Raw genomic sequence first — 17,120 nt, 5'->3', positions numbered from 1 at the left:
AAATGTTCAGTGATGTCGGACATTACTGAAAGGGTAACAGTGTTCACTTCTGCCTTATTTTGTTCAGGAACATAGCTAAAGAAAAAAAATTAAAATCCATCTGCAGCAGCATGACTGCAGTCCAACAGAGTTTATAAAAACTGCGTATGTTTGCAAGGAGCAGGTTGTAATAGACCTTGTTGGTTAATAGAACATTTCCTTCATATTTCAAGTCAAATGGAAAGCTTCCAAAATTCAATTATGGACTTTTTCCTTAGGTTGGCTGGCAGTTAAAGAACCTAGTAAATGCACTGTGGGAAGACCCAAATGGAGTGATTTTAACCTTGAAAAAACGTCCTCAGAATACCCTGGTTTCTGCTCCTGCCCTTCTGAAGAATGTGAGGTGGAAGCCTCTTGCACTGCAGGTAAGGTGGCTGCTGCAATGCTGGTGTCGTGGTAAATCCTTTATTCAAGAGAAAATATTGGAATTTTTCCTTCCAGTGAAAGGAATGGGAGCCTGTCCCAAACTCCTTTGTAGCAGAGTGCTGAGGTAAATCAGTGTGGCAATGCTGTATGGGTCAATCTGATTGTTTTCTCCGTGTTTTTGTGACTTTGGGAGGCAGAGGAACTCAGAAAAGGAAAGAACATTTACAGATAATTTCATGAAGAGCAAGGTTCAGTGGCTGCTCTGACTGGCAGAGGCAGCAGTGCCTCCCTGTTTCCATTCTTTCACAGCCTGTCAACTACTTGTTTGTAATCAAGTGTGTCAGATCCATTACATTCCAGAACTCTGCTTCTGTTCCACGCCTCTCATGCAGCTGGAGTTTTTGGTAGCAGGGATAATAGAACCTCTAGTATTTTCTGTGTACTCATTCCTTGAAAACCTGTTGATGCAAAAATAAAAAAAGAGCTGTGAGCATCACAGGTAGTTCTTCCTACAGCATCAACAATATGAAGGAGAAACTGGCTGAAACACTGAGCTCAAAATGTCATTGTTAAAGGAAAGGATTTCCAGTAAGTCAGTAACCACTGATGGTTGTCTTTAATGCCATTTAACTTCCTGTAAGAAGCTGATGCACTTCCATGATGTGGAAGCTTCTCAGAGCTGTTTTGTTTGGGTCACACAATACATGAATGTGTTTCTGAAGGATTTTTAAATTAATGAAACAAAACAAACCCTTTAAGCTTATCCAGGCAGGTTTCCTCCCTGCCTGGCATCTTCTAAATCTTTCATTTCTCAGAGTGCCTGAATCCTACACAGTGGCTTCACTGAAGGAGTTTGTGTAATCCTTGCAGCCCAGGAATGCTGACAGTGGGACTTAGGGCCACCTTTCTCTCTCTGTGACTGCCCCTGGGGCAGAGGAACGGGGCCCTGTGACACCCAGAGGGGATTTTTCTGTCATAATGCTGAATAGGAATAACATCCTTTGCTGTGGCAAGATGCTCATGCATCCACTTGTGAACTTCAGATGGAGCCTTCAGGGGCAGCAAAATGGAAATTGCACTTGCACAGGGCTTCCAGAGAGATTCTCTCTTTATATTTGTACATTAAAGAATCACAATTCAGGAGCAGTGCTGGACCTGGAGGCTGTGTCAGTGTGAGCAGTGTGTGCTGTGTACACTGAATGCATGGCACAGCATTTTCCATTAAAAATGCCAGCCTTTGCCATGATAGCCAGAAAAGTGAAAGTGCACCGAGCTGTTTTTGTGGCATTATCAGTAGTTCTGGTTTTCTGATGTGTCCTCTTCTAATGAGCCCATGAGGAGCAAAGGGTACTTTAAGTGTCATCCTTCCTGGGATGTATTTCTTCTGTATCAGAGAATAGTGAGGTGAGATATTTAAATAAAAATATAAACCACTTTGGAAAACAAAATCAGCACTTCCAGTGTTACCTCTTAACAGTAGATTCTGTTACAAGATGTGGAAAAACAGATTTAGGTCTTTAATTCTTCCTGCCACAGAGACAAGCTCAAGTGTTAGGGCCTGGATCTGTTTCAGGAGGCAGGTTTTGGGTTTGCCTGTTTCCTGCAGCTCTCACCTGGATCTGGTATTATTTATTATTGTCAGTAATGACTTGGAAACAGCCTGATTAAATTTCAAGATGCCACTAAAGCCTGTGCTTCCTGGACAGCTGACACAACAGCTTGTTGCTGCTGGAAGCAGTGAGCTCACTTCCCTCTCCTGTTGGCTGCAGTGTCCTTGCCTTTTGTTGACTTTGGCAGTATTTAGACTCTAGAGCAGATTCATGTTGGATTGATAAGAGAATTTCTGGGTTTATTTGTTTGTTGTTCTGGAGTTTTCTGCCTCTGTTGGATTAAGTTGGCTCTCAGAGAACAGGCTTTGGGGACAAGCAGAGAGCACAGCACCGACAGGATGGTTTACACCGAGACAAAAGCAGGGTATGGAACGACCAAACAGTGACAAGCTGCAGAAAAATATCTCAGTGAAAGCAGATTAAGAGAGAAGACAGTTCATCAAAAGTCAGACTGACACAAAAAAGGGATGACACATATGGGTGTGCTCTATTTCCTGGTGTGTTCCAGGTACAGATCCATACGTATTAACTCTGCATGTGCTATTTTCACGGTGCACTCTGAATATCTATTTATGGATCCACATGTGGAGGAATTTTTTCATTCTGATTTAGTGCTGGTAAAGAAAAAAAAAAACAAAACAAAAGCAGTAAATAATTAGGCACAAAGGAAATAGGATTTAAGATCTTGAAACCATATTTGTTACCTCAGGTTGGTGCATATCAGGAAGTTTTAAATAAAAGTTGTCTTGTTTTCTATTGTTGCTTAAGGCACTTATAGATGTTATTAATATTTTTTTCTACAATAATTAAGTTTAAAATTATACCACATAGGTAATTTATGAATTATTGATGATACAGAATCTGTGAGGCCTTATAAAATTTATTACTTGGCCTTGCTGTAGTATTCCTTCGCCGTAGAGAGTTTCCCTTGATGCTCAATTAACAGCAGGAGAGTTTTCATTTGCCAGGTCTGTGCTCAATTATCTTTCAGTGAGATTTGTGACACCATTTTCTCCTTTTGTCTCTGGCTGACATTATGTGATAGTGTAGAAGATAACTTGAATTTTTAAACTCTCTGATTATTTTCCCACTCAGGACAAAATGGATTTTTTTTCATTTGCAATGACAAATAATGCTCTGGTTTTTGTTAAAGTGAGCGCACTACAACTTCATTCAAATAAAATACAACATTTATTGTATTTTTTTCTTTTTATTTAGAGAACTTTTCAATTGGAATAATCATTCCTGTCACAACTAATTGATCCAGAATTATTATTTAGTTTATTTAGTTTAACAATAAGCATAGAGAACTAATATAATTTGGACTCCTTTGCAGACTGACATTCTTATGAAAAAACATCTTATTTTGGTATTTAGGAGTGCTTTTACTTTCTGAACTACATAAAAATAATTTGTGTTTACCTCTAGAGGATAGGAAGTTCTTGTTTAGAAAAATATTGGTGTTTATAGGTTTCATCCAAATTTCAAGTTGCTGGGTTCTCCTTCCACCTGTAGAAAACTGGTTGTATCTATTTAAGCATAATTTTTATAAATAAAAATATTTTCTATTTCTTGAGTATCAACACAGACCGGATCTTGGTTGAAGAATATTCTTTGTTTATATCTCTGTATCCTGCACAGCATATTTGGTTATCATCCTTCTAGTCCTTGCAGACCATTGATTTGAGCTTCTCTATGACATCTGAATCAAAAAATTGCATTTAACATCATGTAAAAGTTTAAAAAGTAAAAATCTTAGAGGATATTTATTTACTGCTTAGGTTAATTTCCATTTCTTTGCTATTTACCATGGAATGGGTATTTGTATCACCCTGGCTATGAAGCCAAAGGACAATGAATTCTACCTTCTTAAAAAATCAAGATGTTCTGTCCTTGCTAACAATAAATCTTCCACTGAAACCAACATGATCATTTCATTCAGTACAAATATTCCAGAGCTCTGTAATTAACTTCTGTATTAATGACATTTAATACAGTGTGTCCTTTCTCCTCATATAATTGATTTTCTGCATTGATTAAGGATCATATTTTGATTGAGTCTCAGATTTTCCCTTGAGGTGGCTTTTAAATTAATTTAATGGTCGTTTATTAGTTTCTTTCATAACTAGTCTTGAAGTCTAGAGTTTCACTAGACACCGTTTTGGAAGAAACTTCAGAAATTCAAAAAAATGGCTAATCCAAAAAAGACGTCAAAATTCCTAAAATTATGCCCATCAGTTTTGTTGTTTCTTGGAGCACAGAAAGCATTAATTTATTCTTCATGTGCCTTTTTGGTTTTTACAGCCTGTGATTCCAACCAGCCCCACAAGCAGCTCTACAACCCCTACGAGTACGATGGGCATGTCCTCAAAGATGGACAACTCCGCACTCCAGGATGTTTTCATTCTCTCTCCTATGTCAGGACTTTATGGCCCCAGGTATTTATGTCCCAAGGAATTTGAGGTTTTTAAAAATAAAATTTTACACTTTAATTTCATTAGATTAGTAAAACAAAACCAAAACAAACAGCCCCTCCATCAAGCTAAAAAACTAATAAAATTAAGAGCTAAAAATACATTAAGCATCATATTGTTGTTTTGAGTGACTTAACTTTCCCTTAGCTGAGCAAAACCTGGGTTTAGTCCTAAATCGAGGAAGTATTTAAAGAAGTCTTTAATCAATTAGTTTTATTTACTTTTGTGTGTCCACTTCTATCTTATTCTTGAGCATTTCTCCAAGGCAAACCCTTTTCTGCTCACATTACAACAGTTCTTTATGTTCTCCTTCAGATCCTAGAAAACTTCTGAATATCTGTTTATCTTAGAATTCAAGTGGAACCTAATGATGGTTTTGTTAATTTACATTTGTTGAATTGCCTCTTATAAAGTTCTCCCACGCAGCATTTCAGTTGCAAGACTTTTTATTTGTAGTGTTTGGGAGAGGCAGTCGCACGCTTGAAGTTTACCTTAAATGGTTCATTTCTCCATCATCTTCTGTTTTTAGGGATGAAATTGGAATAATGTCTTGTGATGACATCAGCAAATTTGGGAAGTCTGGGATGAAGGGCTCCGAGTCTCCAAACTATTTCCTGGAGCACGAGAGTGGGAAATACTACACCCTGATTGAAGGGGAAGGCCACCCCGGGGGCCCTGAGTACGAGAGGAGCAGAGCCACAGGCGTGAGGAGAAGGGAAAAAACCCCCACTCATGGTAGGCTGGATTTCTTCAACCTTCTTCCACTTGGCCACATTTACAAAGGGTGCTGTTAACTCTGCAACACTCCCAAAAATCAGTCATTCTTTGTCAGACCGTGAACCTGTTGGCTCTGAATATTAAACAAAAGTTGACATGAAGGAATAATTAGAAAAATTACACTCTAACATTCTTGGTCAGGAGCACATCACTTGTACAGTTTTTTAGCAGTACATACTGAAATGTTGAATTGATAACTGAATTTGTATTATTTGGGTAGCCAGCATCTTGATTTCCAATTTCCCCTCCCAAACTCCTGGAGATTATTCCACTTGCAATGTTCTGGGCAGTTAAACTTCAGTGCAGGGCCTGACTTTTGGTATGAAAGTGTCTGTAAGATGGAAGGGCCTCCAAAATTCAGCACTGCATTAAATGCATGAGTATCCTACAATGCACTCATTAGTGCTGGAATTGTATTTCAAAATCTTAGGATGGGGACTGCTTAAATATATAAAATGCTATTAAAACAATAATTAACTCTGGTTTTCTATAGAAATTTTGTGTGTATATAAATCCCTATTGAGTGCACAGGTGTACAATCACATGTGCTCCTATATGAGTATATGTATCTATATAAAAGGTATTGTTGAAAATTAAGTGATAATTTTTTTTGTTTGTCTGTTTAAACTGAATTGCTTGGTGTTTAATGAATTTGAGAAAAATACTGCTGAAACACAGCAGTGTGTTGTCTGTGTATTTTCAGTGGCTCTATTTTTAAGGCAGTAGGATACTTTTGTAAAGCCTACAGATTTCAGAGAGGAGATTTCTTTTGAAAACTGTAATTATACCTGATTTTGAAACTGACATTATTTCTGAGCCTCAGAGAAAGAAATGACCATAGTGTTCTCTATGGGTACCTGCTATCTTTATAGATATATATACATATCTATTTATACATGGCAAGCCATCAGTAAGTACTTTATTCACCTACTCTGAGACCTTTTTTTTCCTCTCATTCTGTTGAAAAAACCCCCACAGCTTCCTAAGTTTTTGTCTTTGAAATTTAAGAAAGGGAAAACCTCTCAGAAGCTCAGAATAGTAAAGGAAAACGTGTCTGTGAAGAACACAGGTACTGAAATCCTGCTGCAGTTCAGTGGAGAGAATCCCAAGAGTGGTCCTAGTGGAAAATCCAACAGCAGCTGAAAGGGAGCACAGTGGGGGAAAAAAAGAAACCTGTTAAAGCTCTGCAGTCACTGATTCTGCTGCCACTTAGTCTGGTGTGGGGTTTGCTACCAGGAATGCTCTTAAATGCGGTTTCTCTGCCTCCTGTTCTTGGTATTTATCTTGTGTTTATCAGTTACACAGAACTTCCCTCCTGCTGTTGTAATTTGCTGACTGCAGCTGGATTTCTGGTAAAAATGGCAAGTAAGACGGACTTGATGGTGTGTGTGCACACAGAACCTTTTCAGAGTAGGAAATCTTAATAAATCTTTGTTTTAGGCAGGATATTTTTAGGAGCTGCCTCAGTCATATGCTTTTTGCTTGAAAGAGCTGTGACGTTAAAGAATAGGATCCCATCTTAAGTCCAGTAATGTTCACTCTTTATCTCCTTGTGAGCTGACATCATTTTAAAACAAAATTAGAATGAAAGATAAAGAGAAATCTCAACTGTGATTAAAATTGGAGCCAGATGGGTGCCTTTGGCTTGCTTTCATAAATTCTTGCTGCACAGTGACTTAAAATATTGGCCTCTCTGCCTAATCCCAGGAGTACACAAGATTTTTTTTATCTATGATGGACAATTCTGATTGAAATCCAGAAGGAATTTGATTTTGAAATCTCCAAAATATACCTTTCTCTCAAAAATGACTGCTAAACCAGAATTTTCGAAACTACAGATTTAATTAATCTGTTGATTAACAGACATGAAAATTACGTTCTACTGTAGTGGAATGTTTTGTACTTTCTGATGGAGAGGTGACATAAATCACCAAAGTGACAATGTGTCTTGCAGTAAAAAGACAGGATTTATGCCAGCTCAAATAAACTGATGCTGGAACCACAGAGCCGTGGGCAAAGAAAGGAAAATAAAATTTCTGAAGCCTTTCATGGCCGAGCAGCCACTTTCATTATTGCTTGGGCTGACACAAATCTCTGCTCCAAAATTCCAGGCTTGACTTACCAGAATTCCAGGCATTATTAGAAATAAGTCTCCTGTGCAGCTGGTAGGTGGATGGATACTCAGGCAGGCGATGAGTATTGACAGTACATGCAAAATCTAAGAAGGCGATTAAAACGCCCATTTTTTCAAACTATTTGTGAAAATTAATCTTGTATTTAACAACACTGCAGTGCATTTTTTGTTTTACTTAACATTATACTCTATTATTTGTCTGACTCTAAAATGCTCTGGTCTAAAGAGCTCTTGTGGCAATGAATATCAAACCTCCTCTGTTTATGTGTTAGAGGCAAAAACATCATAAATAATAATTATTTTTTTCTTTCGCTTTATTCTGATTTCCTTGTACACAACAATTTTTTGCTCCTCAGAAAAATATCCAAGCTGCAATGTCAAAACAATTTATAGGTTACTTTTCATTGGGAAAGGACTTGGAAGTGAAATAAGGAGTTTACAAAATCACTTGTTCATTTGCCTTGTGTGATTCCTGTCTTAAATTTCTATTTTTGATGTCTGTTGTGCTGTGGTATCTGTACTTGTGTATAAATCATTTCAGAGCTTCAGACCTTGCTTTCTTTACAGAAAAACTGCTAAGTCTGGATATGTTGATCTTCACTTTTTATATGCCTTCCTATTTTCCTTTTTTTAAATTTAAAATCTTGTTTCTCAGCCTTTTTTGTATTACTGATTATGCTTTTTTTAATTTATTGAAGGTTTTTTCTTAATTGATAATGTTCATCTAAGGATTAGGAGTTGAAGCATACATTTGTGGTTAAAGGTAGTTTCAGCTGTGAGGCAAACAATGAAAGTACATATTTTTCCATAGGATTATTTATACTAAATTTCATGGCATGCACAAAAATGTAATATGGGAAAATCTCAGCACTCCAAATATTACCCCTCCACTTTTCAGAAGATCTGAGGGTGTTCCTGGTTTGGTGCTCTGCAATCCCTGCTCTCCTGATGCTCGAGTCGGGAATGACTTGGGCACATCAGGATCTCCCAGCCACAGTGCCATGAAATCCCATTGATTAAAACCCTAATGGCTGAATCATCTTTGCCATGGTTGTTGTCACCAAACTGTGCTCCAGGTTTTCTTTCTGAGCCAGTGGAAATTAATGTTCCTTGAAATGAGATCCCCTCCTTATTCGCCGTGTGGTTTCCCAGGTCAGAGGGGTTTTACATTTCCCTGACAGATCTCTGTTGTTGTGTCTGTATTAATGTTCTCTCTACTTTTCCTACAGAATTTTCATCCACTTAAAAACTGCATCTTACTTTATTCCCAACATGAGTTTAATGAGTGAGCAAATTTTTACAGAACAGAGTTTAAAAATAAATTTATAATCTGCTTTACATTTACAAGGAATTTCACCAAAGTTGGTGGTGCTTCCCTCGAGGTCGGGGTGATGAAGAGGAGGCTCTGGGATGTTTCACTGACCCTGAATGCCACAGCCCTAATAATGGTCTGCTCTGAGGGGTCATGTCACACCTGGAATTTACAGACATTTCTGACTCTACAGCCTTCCATTCCTAGTCTTCAAAAATTATATTGGTTTTCCTTGCCTTGTTTCCAGGAGATTTGAGGCCAGTTTCGATGCCTACTGAGTACAGCTGGATAGGGGAGTCCAAAGAACAGAACATGTACAAGAGGGGAAGCAGAGGTGAGTATTTTTTTTTCTCTGCTGTTCTCCAAGATGTTTTTGCTTTGTTGCTTAAGGAGCATCACAGGAAAAAATCTCTCTTTTTTTTTTGAGTGTCACAGAGGATATAAAAGAGCCTGTTGTGTATCTGTGCTTTTGTGTTTCTATTTCTGGAAATTAAAAAGTTTGTATTAGTAGGAGGAATTTAATTCTAGTACAAAGAAAGATAAACGTCAAGGGAAAAATACTTAGAAGACTCAGACATGTTAAAAGCAACCGGTTCTAAATCTTCACAGCTCTACAAAACAATAAGTGATGTTACAGATGTAAGGTAACATCCTTTGAGAACATTTTGATCAGTATGAATTAAAATTTGGAACAGGAATCAGCAATTGTGCTGTCGGTGTTCAGACCAGCAGTTCTAAACTTCCATTGATCCCAGTGGGAATTATGAACTTTGCAAGAAAGAGGAGTGATTACACAGTTCCTTTTTTCCTTTATTTCCTCTGGTGAAAAGAAATCATATAATTCAAAAGAATATTCTTCAAATATACAACTGTATTTATTGTGACACCAATTGTTAAAGATTCTTGAATACTATTTTTTTAGAATCTTTTAAGCATGGTCTGGAAGCTGAGAGGAGTTCAACTTGACTCCTAAAAATGTGACAAAAAATGAATTATATTCTTGAAAATCAATACAGGACTTTAAATTACCTTTTTCAGTAAAATTCCATTCCAAGAGAAAATAAATTTCATTTAAGGCACAAGCCTTTTCTGATTTATCCCAAATCTGTTGATGTATGTTTAGCTCATATTTCACTGTTACAGACAGTAACGGACTTGTTGCCTGGTCAGCTCCCATTTTGAAACTGTGCCCAAATACACTTCACATCTCCTTAAAACCATTATTCCAGCTTGTCAAGTTCCTTGAAATTACAATCCTGGCCTCTGGAATGGCCCCAGAGATGCTCCCTGCATGATATAATCCAGTCATATTTTCTGTGTCCGCTCCCTTTCACCTCCCATGGCAGGGGGTGGTGTCAGTAAACGTGGGACGGAGTGCAGGGAGAGCCCTCACAATTCCCTGGATATTCACACGACTCTTTCCAGTGTAACAGGACCAAGTGATGGTCTCTGGCCAGCCAAAATGGTTCTCTGCTTGTTTCCTCTTCCTAATGTTTCTTTTTGCCTCTTTTCCCCTCCAACCACTGACTCTGAGAATTCACTCCTGCGGTACCTGAGCGACGACAAGATCCTGGTGATCCAGGAGGAGCCTCTGACACAGAAGGACAACAAGCGGGACACGGGCCGGAGGTCCAGGAAAAAGGGCAAACTCCCAGGGAACCCCAGCTACCCTCTCAGCCCCTCCGTGCTGGCCTCCACCATGAACGTCAGGCTGGAGCCCGGGCAGCAGGACGTGCTTAACTTCTCCCTGGCAGAGAACAACACAGTTCCACTTTATCATGTGAGTGCCTCACAAACACCTCCCTGCATGAACCACGTGGGAAACACTCAAATGTTCTCCTCTTTGCATTGATCCAGGCATAAAGGCACAGTCTTCTACTCCATGTTTTAATGCTGTGGTTTTTAGCCCAAGAAAGGTTGCTCAGTGGTGGTGTCGTGACAACTTTGTCCTAAGAGTCTGTTTTTCAGTGTCAGTATCACGACAACTTTCTCATAAAAGTCAGGACAGAACAGGAAAAGACAAGGCAAGAATCATTTGCTGTCAGATGCTTTAATAAAATAGTGCTCTTAATTACTCAGTCTCACTGAGTTTAGTTTAATTTGACTGAATTATCTTTGAAGGTTCATAAGGATCCTGCACTCAGCCTCCGGTAATGGTTTATTAAACAATAATTTATAAGCTTTTGTATTTCCACTTTGATTACTGTGTCTTGTAAAACCAGATGGGTTTAATGGAGTTACTGTTTATTTAAATTTATTTATTTTAATTGTGGATTTAAATCTCTCTGACAGAAGTTTTGAGTATCACAAAGCCAAAGCAAAGGATTTCAAACCCAGAGAGAAAAGCAGCAGGCAATTTATTGGGATGAATGAGAAAATTACTATACAACTCTGCAACAACCTCAACAATATTTCATAACTTGGCAGATGAATCAGATGCTTTCAGACAGTTTTTGGAAGTCTGTTGATGATCTGTTGGCTCACCTGAGTTCTGATGGGAGGGAAATAGGTCATTTAGGGTAAGATGCAAATTCCACCCTCGATTTCAGGACTGAAGTTATATTTCCTTGCATGATTTCCATACCATCATGCAATTAATTGATGTGATAAATTAGCAGTATGATATTGTATGATAATAAATATTTTTAAGTACCCGAATGACACAATATGTCAGCTCTAAAGGGTCTGAAGGAAAAGCAGGAAACTGGAAAAGAGGAGTTATCCTGGGAAGAGACAACTTTACCTGGAGTTGTTGGTCTACCCTAAAAGTCAGTGCAGTCCCTGTTCACAAACTGTTTAATGTGCAGTGATTACAAAGGAGGGCACAGGTAAAATGATTATTCATGGACTGACAGAGTGGTATTAATTCTTTTATCACCATAAATTTTTTGAGCAGCATTAAAAGAGACCTTTGCAGTCCTTCAGGAGATAATCACAGGAATCCGAATATCTGAGGCACTTTGTCAACTGCCTTATAAATATACAAGAGGAACTGAGTCGACAAATACACAGAGTTGCTGACACAGATTTTGTGGGTTCTTGCCAGCACAGAATCATTCACATTAACGTCTTTCCACTTGGAATACTGAAAGAATTCTGAAAAGCCAAGCAAAAAAATGGGCATGTTTATCTTGAAAGAGAGCTACCCAGAACAAAAATGTTAAATATCAAGGAACATTTCATGGCAGCTTGATAGCAAAAAGGAAGAGAAAAGTAACAGAGTTGTTGTGTTCTTAGATATAAATTTAAGTAGGTTAGCTCATTTCCTTAATATCTAAAGGTGTTACCAGGATTTTCATAGGCATTTTAATATATAAACTTCTTTTGGATAATGAGATTTTATCCTCTCAAGAATCCATTCTCCAAGGCAAAGGTTAATCAAAACAAGATGCCTCTAAACCTTACCTAATTAAATCACCTTAAAACAGCTTTTGCTACATTTGTATTAGAAAATTTGACAAAACTGGTTTAGCTTCTCTTCTTACTTTTGCTCTGTGTTTTTCAATGGAAGGCAAAAGTGCAGAACTGTTGGAATCACATTTCCATGAAATCCTCTCCTCTTAACACACGCCCAGTGCAACTTCTGGATATAGATCAAAATTTCAGCCCAGAGAAATGCTTTGGGAAATGGAGATGACAAATAGGATTTTCATCATCTTTAGTGAAGGGAAGGTGATAATGCTTTGTAATCAAACAAGTATGGCTTGATGGAAGGAGGAATCGAGCATCATTTAGCCAATGCTTAATTTTCTAAGCACTTACATAAATATGTGGCAGAAAAATACAAAAAGGCACTTACTTAACAGGAGTTTAAATTACCAGACGTAAGAAGTTTTGCAAAATTGGTAATTGCAGAGATTCACCACTAGATTAATGCTTTGGAAGGAATGTTGATTTGGAACCTAAAATTAAACAATTAGCCTGATTTCATAAGTTGCTGGGAGGATGCAGAGTTCCTATATAAAATGGATATTTAGGTAATGCAATATTGGCAGCATGCCCAGGATATAAAATGATGCATGAAGCCATGTTGCAGTAAAATATTCCTGTCAAGAAACACTGCCCCCTTCCAGGATATATTTATAACTCTAATTTAATTGATATGCAATATCACAGAACCTAAGCAAGAGTCAATTACAATTAGCAAGGCTGTTATAAATAATTATTAATTAATAGAGTATCTCTTGGAACATGGCTTTCTATGTTTACTAATACTTCACTTCTGAAGTGACATCATTTACCGGGTTGAGCCCAAATATGGCCTTACAAGGATAGAGTTAAAACCTGAATGTTTTTATTTTGTATTACCAGAACTCATTCTGAAGAAAATTAACTTATCCCACAGGACTCCAGCTCAGTAGACCAGATGTACCCAGGAAAGTGTTCGTTTTGCATTTCTGACCATAAAACAAAACACAAAAAGTCTTGAAAAATCTTCAGGATTTTACAAAAAGTTATAGCAAACTCTGTATTTGCTGCTGCTCAGGTCCATTTTGCACTGTGGCAACCAGCTTCCATTTAAAAAGAGAATATTGAAGTTCTCATTCCAGATCCAGTCTGGAAATCCACACAGCATTCAACTCTGTGGTTTTATTGCCTCAGACTTGCACGACTTTCTGAAGCTCTGAAACTCAATTTGCTGGTTACCACATTAAATTTCCAATTGGATAATGATCTCTCATCTCGTTTTACTTGGTGATAAATGTTCTGGGCCTATTATCTACAAAGTAATTGGATATTTTGCTTTGTAGTATCATATATTAAGAAACTGGAGAACAGATTTGAATTTCTATTTTTTTTTTTTTTTTTGGTGAATTAGAATTCATTGTGTAGAAAAGACTTAATTTGAATGAGTTTTAAGATCAATTCTTTCATTTCAATGTTCCCTTCACAGTAAAACAGGAATAATGGCTGCTTTAGGGTATTCGTTGAGAGTGCCAGGAGTCACTTTTTATTTTAAAGAGAATTTGAAGCAAGATGGTACTTTAGGGTCAGCCATTGTTACTCAGCACTTGCTTAACTTGCTTTTTATTCCCTTCTTGCTGATCCCAGGAAGCTGGTAACTCATCCCTTTGGCGCAGGGCGAAGGAAATGCTCTTTAACTGTTCCTGGAGCTGCAGAGGCAGCTTGACAAACGATATAAAGTTTAACAGCACATGCTGAGAATTAAAACCTGTGCAAAACCAATGTAACTCTGGGTGTTGTGTAATGGGTGCATGCTGGGATGTGCCAGATGTTCCAGATGCTTTTTTGGGGTGATCGGCAGTCTGAGTGCTGCTGTGATAAGGATAATAATTAAGGCAGTCTGGGAGAATCACACATATTCAGCTCCACTGACTGAAGGAGGAGCTTTTATTGCCAATTTTGCAGGAAAAGTGCTCATGTTTTATTTATTCCTTCCTGCTCTTGCAGAAAGAAACAAAACTGTGCTGTCAGGGATGAGCATTACTTTCTTCAGAGTTTTATTTCCTTTCTGAATTGCTGAATAAATTCCACCTTTGCTTTTTATTTAAGTATCTGTAATATGGAAAAACCTTCTTCCCCTACCTTGCAGTTATGCTGAGAAATCACTCTGAGGAAGATTGTGTGGGTTCTGCCTGCTCAGAGAAGCCAGTAGAAGTATTTCTGGCTTCTGTAGCTTCAAAATGAGCCTGCCCAGTTGTACTGATTGTAAAATAATACTATTTTTCATTGCGACTGTGCACACGAAGGCTTGAGCTGACAAGTATCTAGCCCATACTTGAAGATGGATCCTTGAGTAGCAATGTCCAATAATGTATTTCTTTCGAGTTCTGCTCAGACCTGATTCTCTAAACTACACTCTTCATGAATCTATAAACAGCTCAAAGGGGGGAAAAGGTATTTTTAAAAGGTATTTTACAGTATAAGGGAAATAAAATATTAAGGAAGGTTCTTTTAAGCTATAATGTCATCAGTCTTTAGGTCTCCACATTCATTCAGTAATCAAGAACTTCATAACTGACTTGGATCCACAAAAAATAAAGACTAAGCCAGTGTTACCCCAGAACTCTGGTTGTCCCTGATTTCTGTAAGAACCAGCCCTTTGCAGAACCTCAGGAGAGGGGCTGGGATTTTGCTTGGAGCAGCCTGGTTAGGATGGATGTATTTGCACTGGCCTGTGGTAACTCCTTCAGCAATTCAGCCCCAAGACAGGCTGCTCATTCTTGCAGCTTCCAAAAGTTTAGGCTGCCTGCTTGGCCTAGAATTCCTTGTGTTTGTAGTTATATCAGGACACTTTGCACAAAGCAAATATGAGGCTGTCTTTATACAAACATATGCAGTGTTTTCATAAGTAATTTTGCTCTATTAGAGCATATTTAAATGCTGATATTCTGCAGTCTTCAAACAAACCACTACAAACTACCAATGCAAGTCAGCAAACGAAGCATTCATTAACCTGCTGTGACTTCATGGGTAAATTGCCATTTGTAAAACATTCTGGTGTCCTCTGACTCCAGAGAACCACAACACAACTAAGTTGTACTGTATTGTGTTATTTTAGCAAATGAATTTATGCCTCCTTTTTTATTCTTTTGCTGGGCTACCAAAAAAATGGTTTATATCTATATATAGCCTAAAGCCAAATTTAACAGCCATCTGTTAATAAATATTAGCTGCAACTGATATTATTGCTATGATAATTGCAATATTTATCCTCCAGAAGATGCACCAAATAGAAATCTCTCCCTTACCACACAAATACCATGTCCTGCTGCTGAAAGGATCAGTGTGTAAGGAATCCGGCTGAAACACTTTGGAGACACCTCTGATTTCTTCTCTCCACTCATGGCTCAGCCTTGCTCCCTGTCCTTTCCCCTTCCCCAGCAGGAGAACACAGACAGGGTTTTGGAGGACAGAAGCATTTCATGGCAGAAAGGTCAGCCCTGGACTGGGCAGGGCCACAGGTAACCTGTTCCCACGGGAATGGGGAAAGTGAGGAAAAGGTAGGGCAAGGAGTTGAGTGTTTTTCCTGGCCTCACCCTTTGCTGCCTCCCCTGTTCCCCACCCTGTGCTGACAATGCTCATCATCACCCCATAATTACAAATTCCAAGTGGATCCCTTCCCTCTGCCTTCAGTGAATTTTCTCACCTGCCCTCTTGTTTTCTTCAGCACAAATTTGAGTACCTCAAACCGTACACAAATGTAGATTACATTAGGTGATTTCCTGTCTGTTAGCTCTCCCCTCAACGAGGGTGAGCGGAATGAAAACCTCAAGGGCTGCTTTTATTTTTGGCTCAGCATGATAATTGTGAAAGTAGATTCAGTGGGTGAAGCATCAGCTCTCTGAGGCAGAGAGATGAGTAAAGCCCCTCGTAACAAGGCCACTGTTTGACTGATTTTGAATAGACCTGATATAAAGGAATCTTCAGGGTAATGGATGTGTGAGTTAAGGAAGCAGAAGAAGAAATTTCTTTTTTTTATTTTTATTAATAATAATTCAGTATCTGAGTATAGAAGAATGGAAGAACAGTACAACAAAGAATCTTTTGAATCTTTGCTTCTGAATAAATGATATATGTAGATGGAATGAATCTTTTGAATCTGCATCTGAATAAATGATATATCTAGCTGGAATGATTATATTGAATTTGCCCTTTGAGATTGGTAACACACAATATGAAACTATTCTAATCTCATTACTGACTATTCCTGTCTCTTGCTTTAGGAAACAACAAGTAAATAATGAGTGTTGAATATTTTCACATGATCTGTGCAGCTCAGGGTTCTTCTGGTCTCAGTGGTTTATGTGATTACTTAGGAGAAGAAATTCTGATTCAAAGGAACAAATTTTTTTGTTATAAGTTATTTATAGAAGTTTCAGGTAAATGGGACTTGCTACAGGATTTCCTTTGGGAGAGGAACCTCAGATCTGCTGGTGGGACCACAGAGACCTTTTGGTCCTTTCATCTCCACTCGTGAAAGGCAGAAGCAGATCCATGGGAATCCCTGGAGCTGACTATAGAAGGCAGATAGGTGCCAGTGACCTGAATTTCACAGAATTTGTGCTTTATAGTCTCTGACAGCATGACAAGACTTGTGCCTCCTGAGCCTCCCACATGTCTGCTACTCATGAAAGTGGCCTTGTAGTAAGATGAAGTAAAGTTTTAGTTTGGGAACTAGGAAAAGGCAATTTCTTTCTTTTTTTTTTTTTTTCAAATGTCACAAACTGCTAAGAAGCAACTACTCAAAAAAAATATTATATAAAAGGTTGCTGAAAATGCAGGCAGGAGCCTTCTACATGTAAGTCGTTGTCAGTATTGTATGGGCAGGTAATTACAATGACACAAGGAAATTAATTTTAGCTACAGGTAGACATTTATAGAAATGTCAGAGTGTGGGGTTTTCTATGTATAGTATCAGAAATCCTTTATAAAGGTTGACATTT

At 38.1% G+C, this 17,120-nt stretch overlaps 1 protein-coding gene across 3 annotated transcripts in view; it reads left to right on the top strand.

The window, feature by feature from the left end:
• Window positions 1-17,120, top strand: part of LOC103623158 (connector enhancer of kinase suppressor of ras 2) — a 175,396-nt gene that overhangs the window by 115,921 nt on the left and 42,355 nt on the right. For all 3 annotated transcript variants that reach the window (XM_017742525.1, XM_017742531.1, XM_017742535.1), the window contains exons 10-14: window positions 258-404; window positions 4,320-4,453; window positions 5,019-5,224; window positions 8,960-9,046; window positions 10,239-10,492. In XM_017742525.1, coding sequence (XP_017598014.1) covers window positions 258-404; window positions 4,320-4,453; window positions 5,019-5,224; window positions 8,960-9,046; window positions 10,239-10,492 — 828 coding nt within the window. The remainder of the gene's footprint in view (window positions 1-257; window positions 405-4,319; window positions 4,454-5,018; window positions 5,225-8,959; window positions 9,047-10,238; window positions 10,493-17,120) is intronic.

This window comes from Corvus brachyrhynchos, unplaced genomic scaffold (assembly GCF_000691975.1).
Source record: "Corvus brachyrhynchos isolate BGI_N302 unplaced genomic scaffold, ASM69197v1 scaffold220, whole genome shotgun sequence".
NCBI lineage: Eukaryota > Metazoa > Chordata > Aves > Passeriformes > Corvidae > Corvus > Corvus brachyrhynchos.
This window is presented reverse-complemented; position numbering and strand designations above follow the sequence as displayed.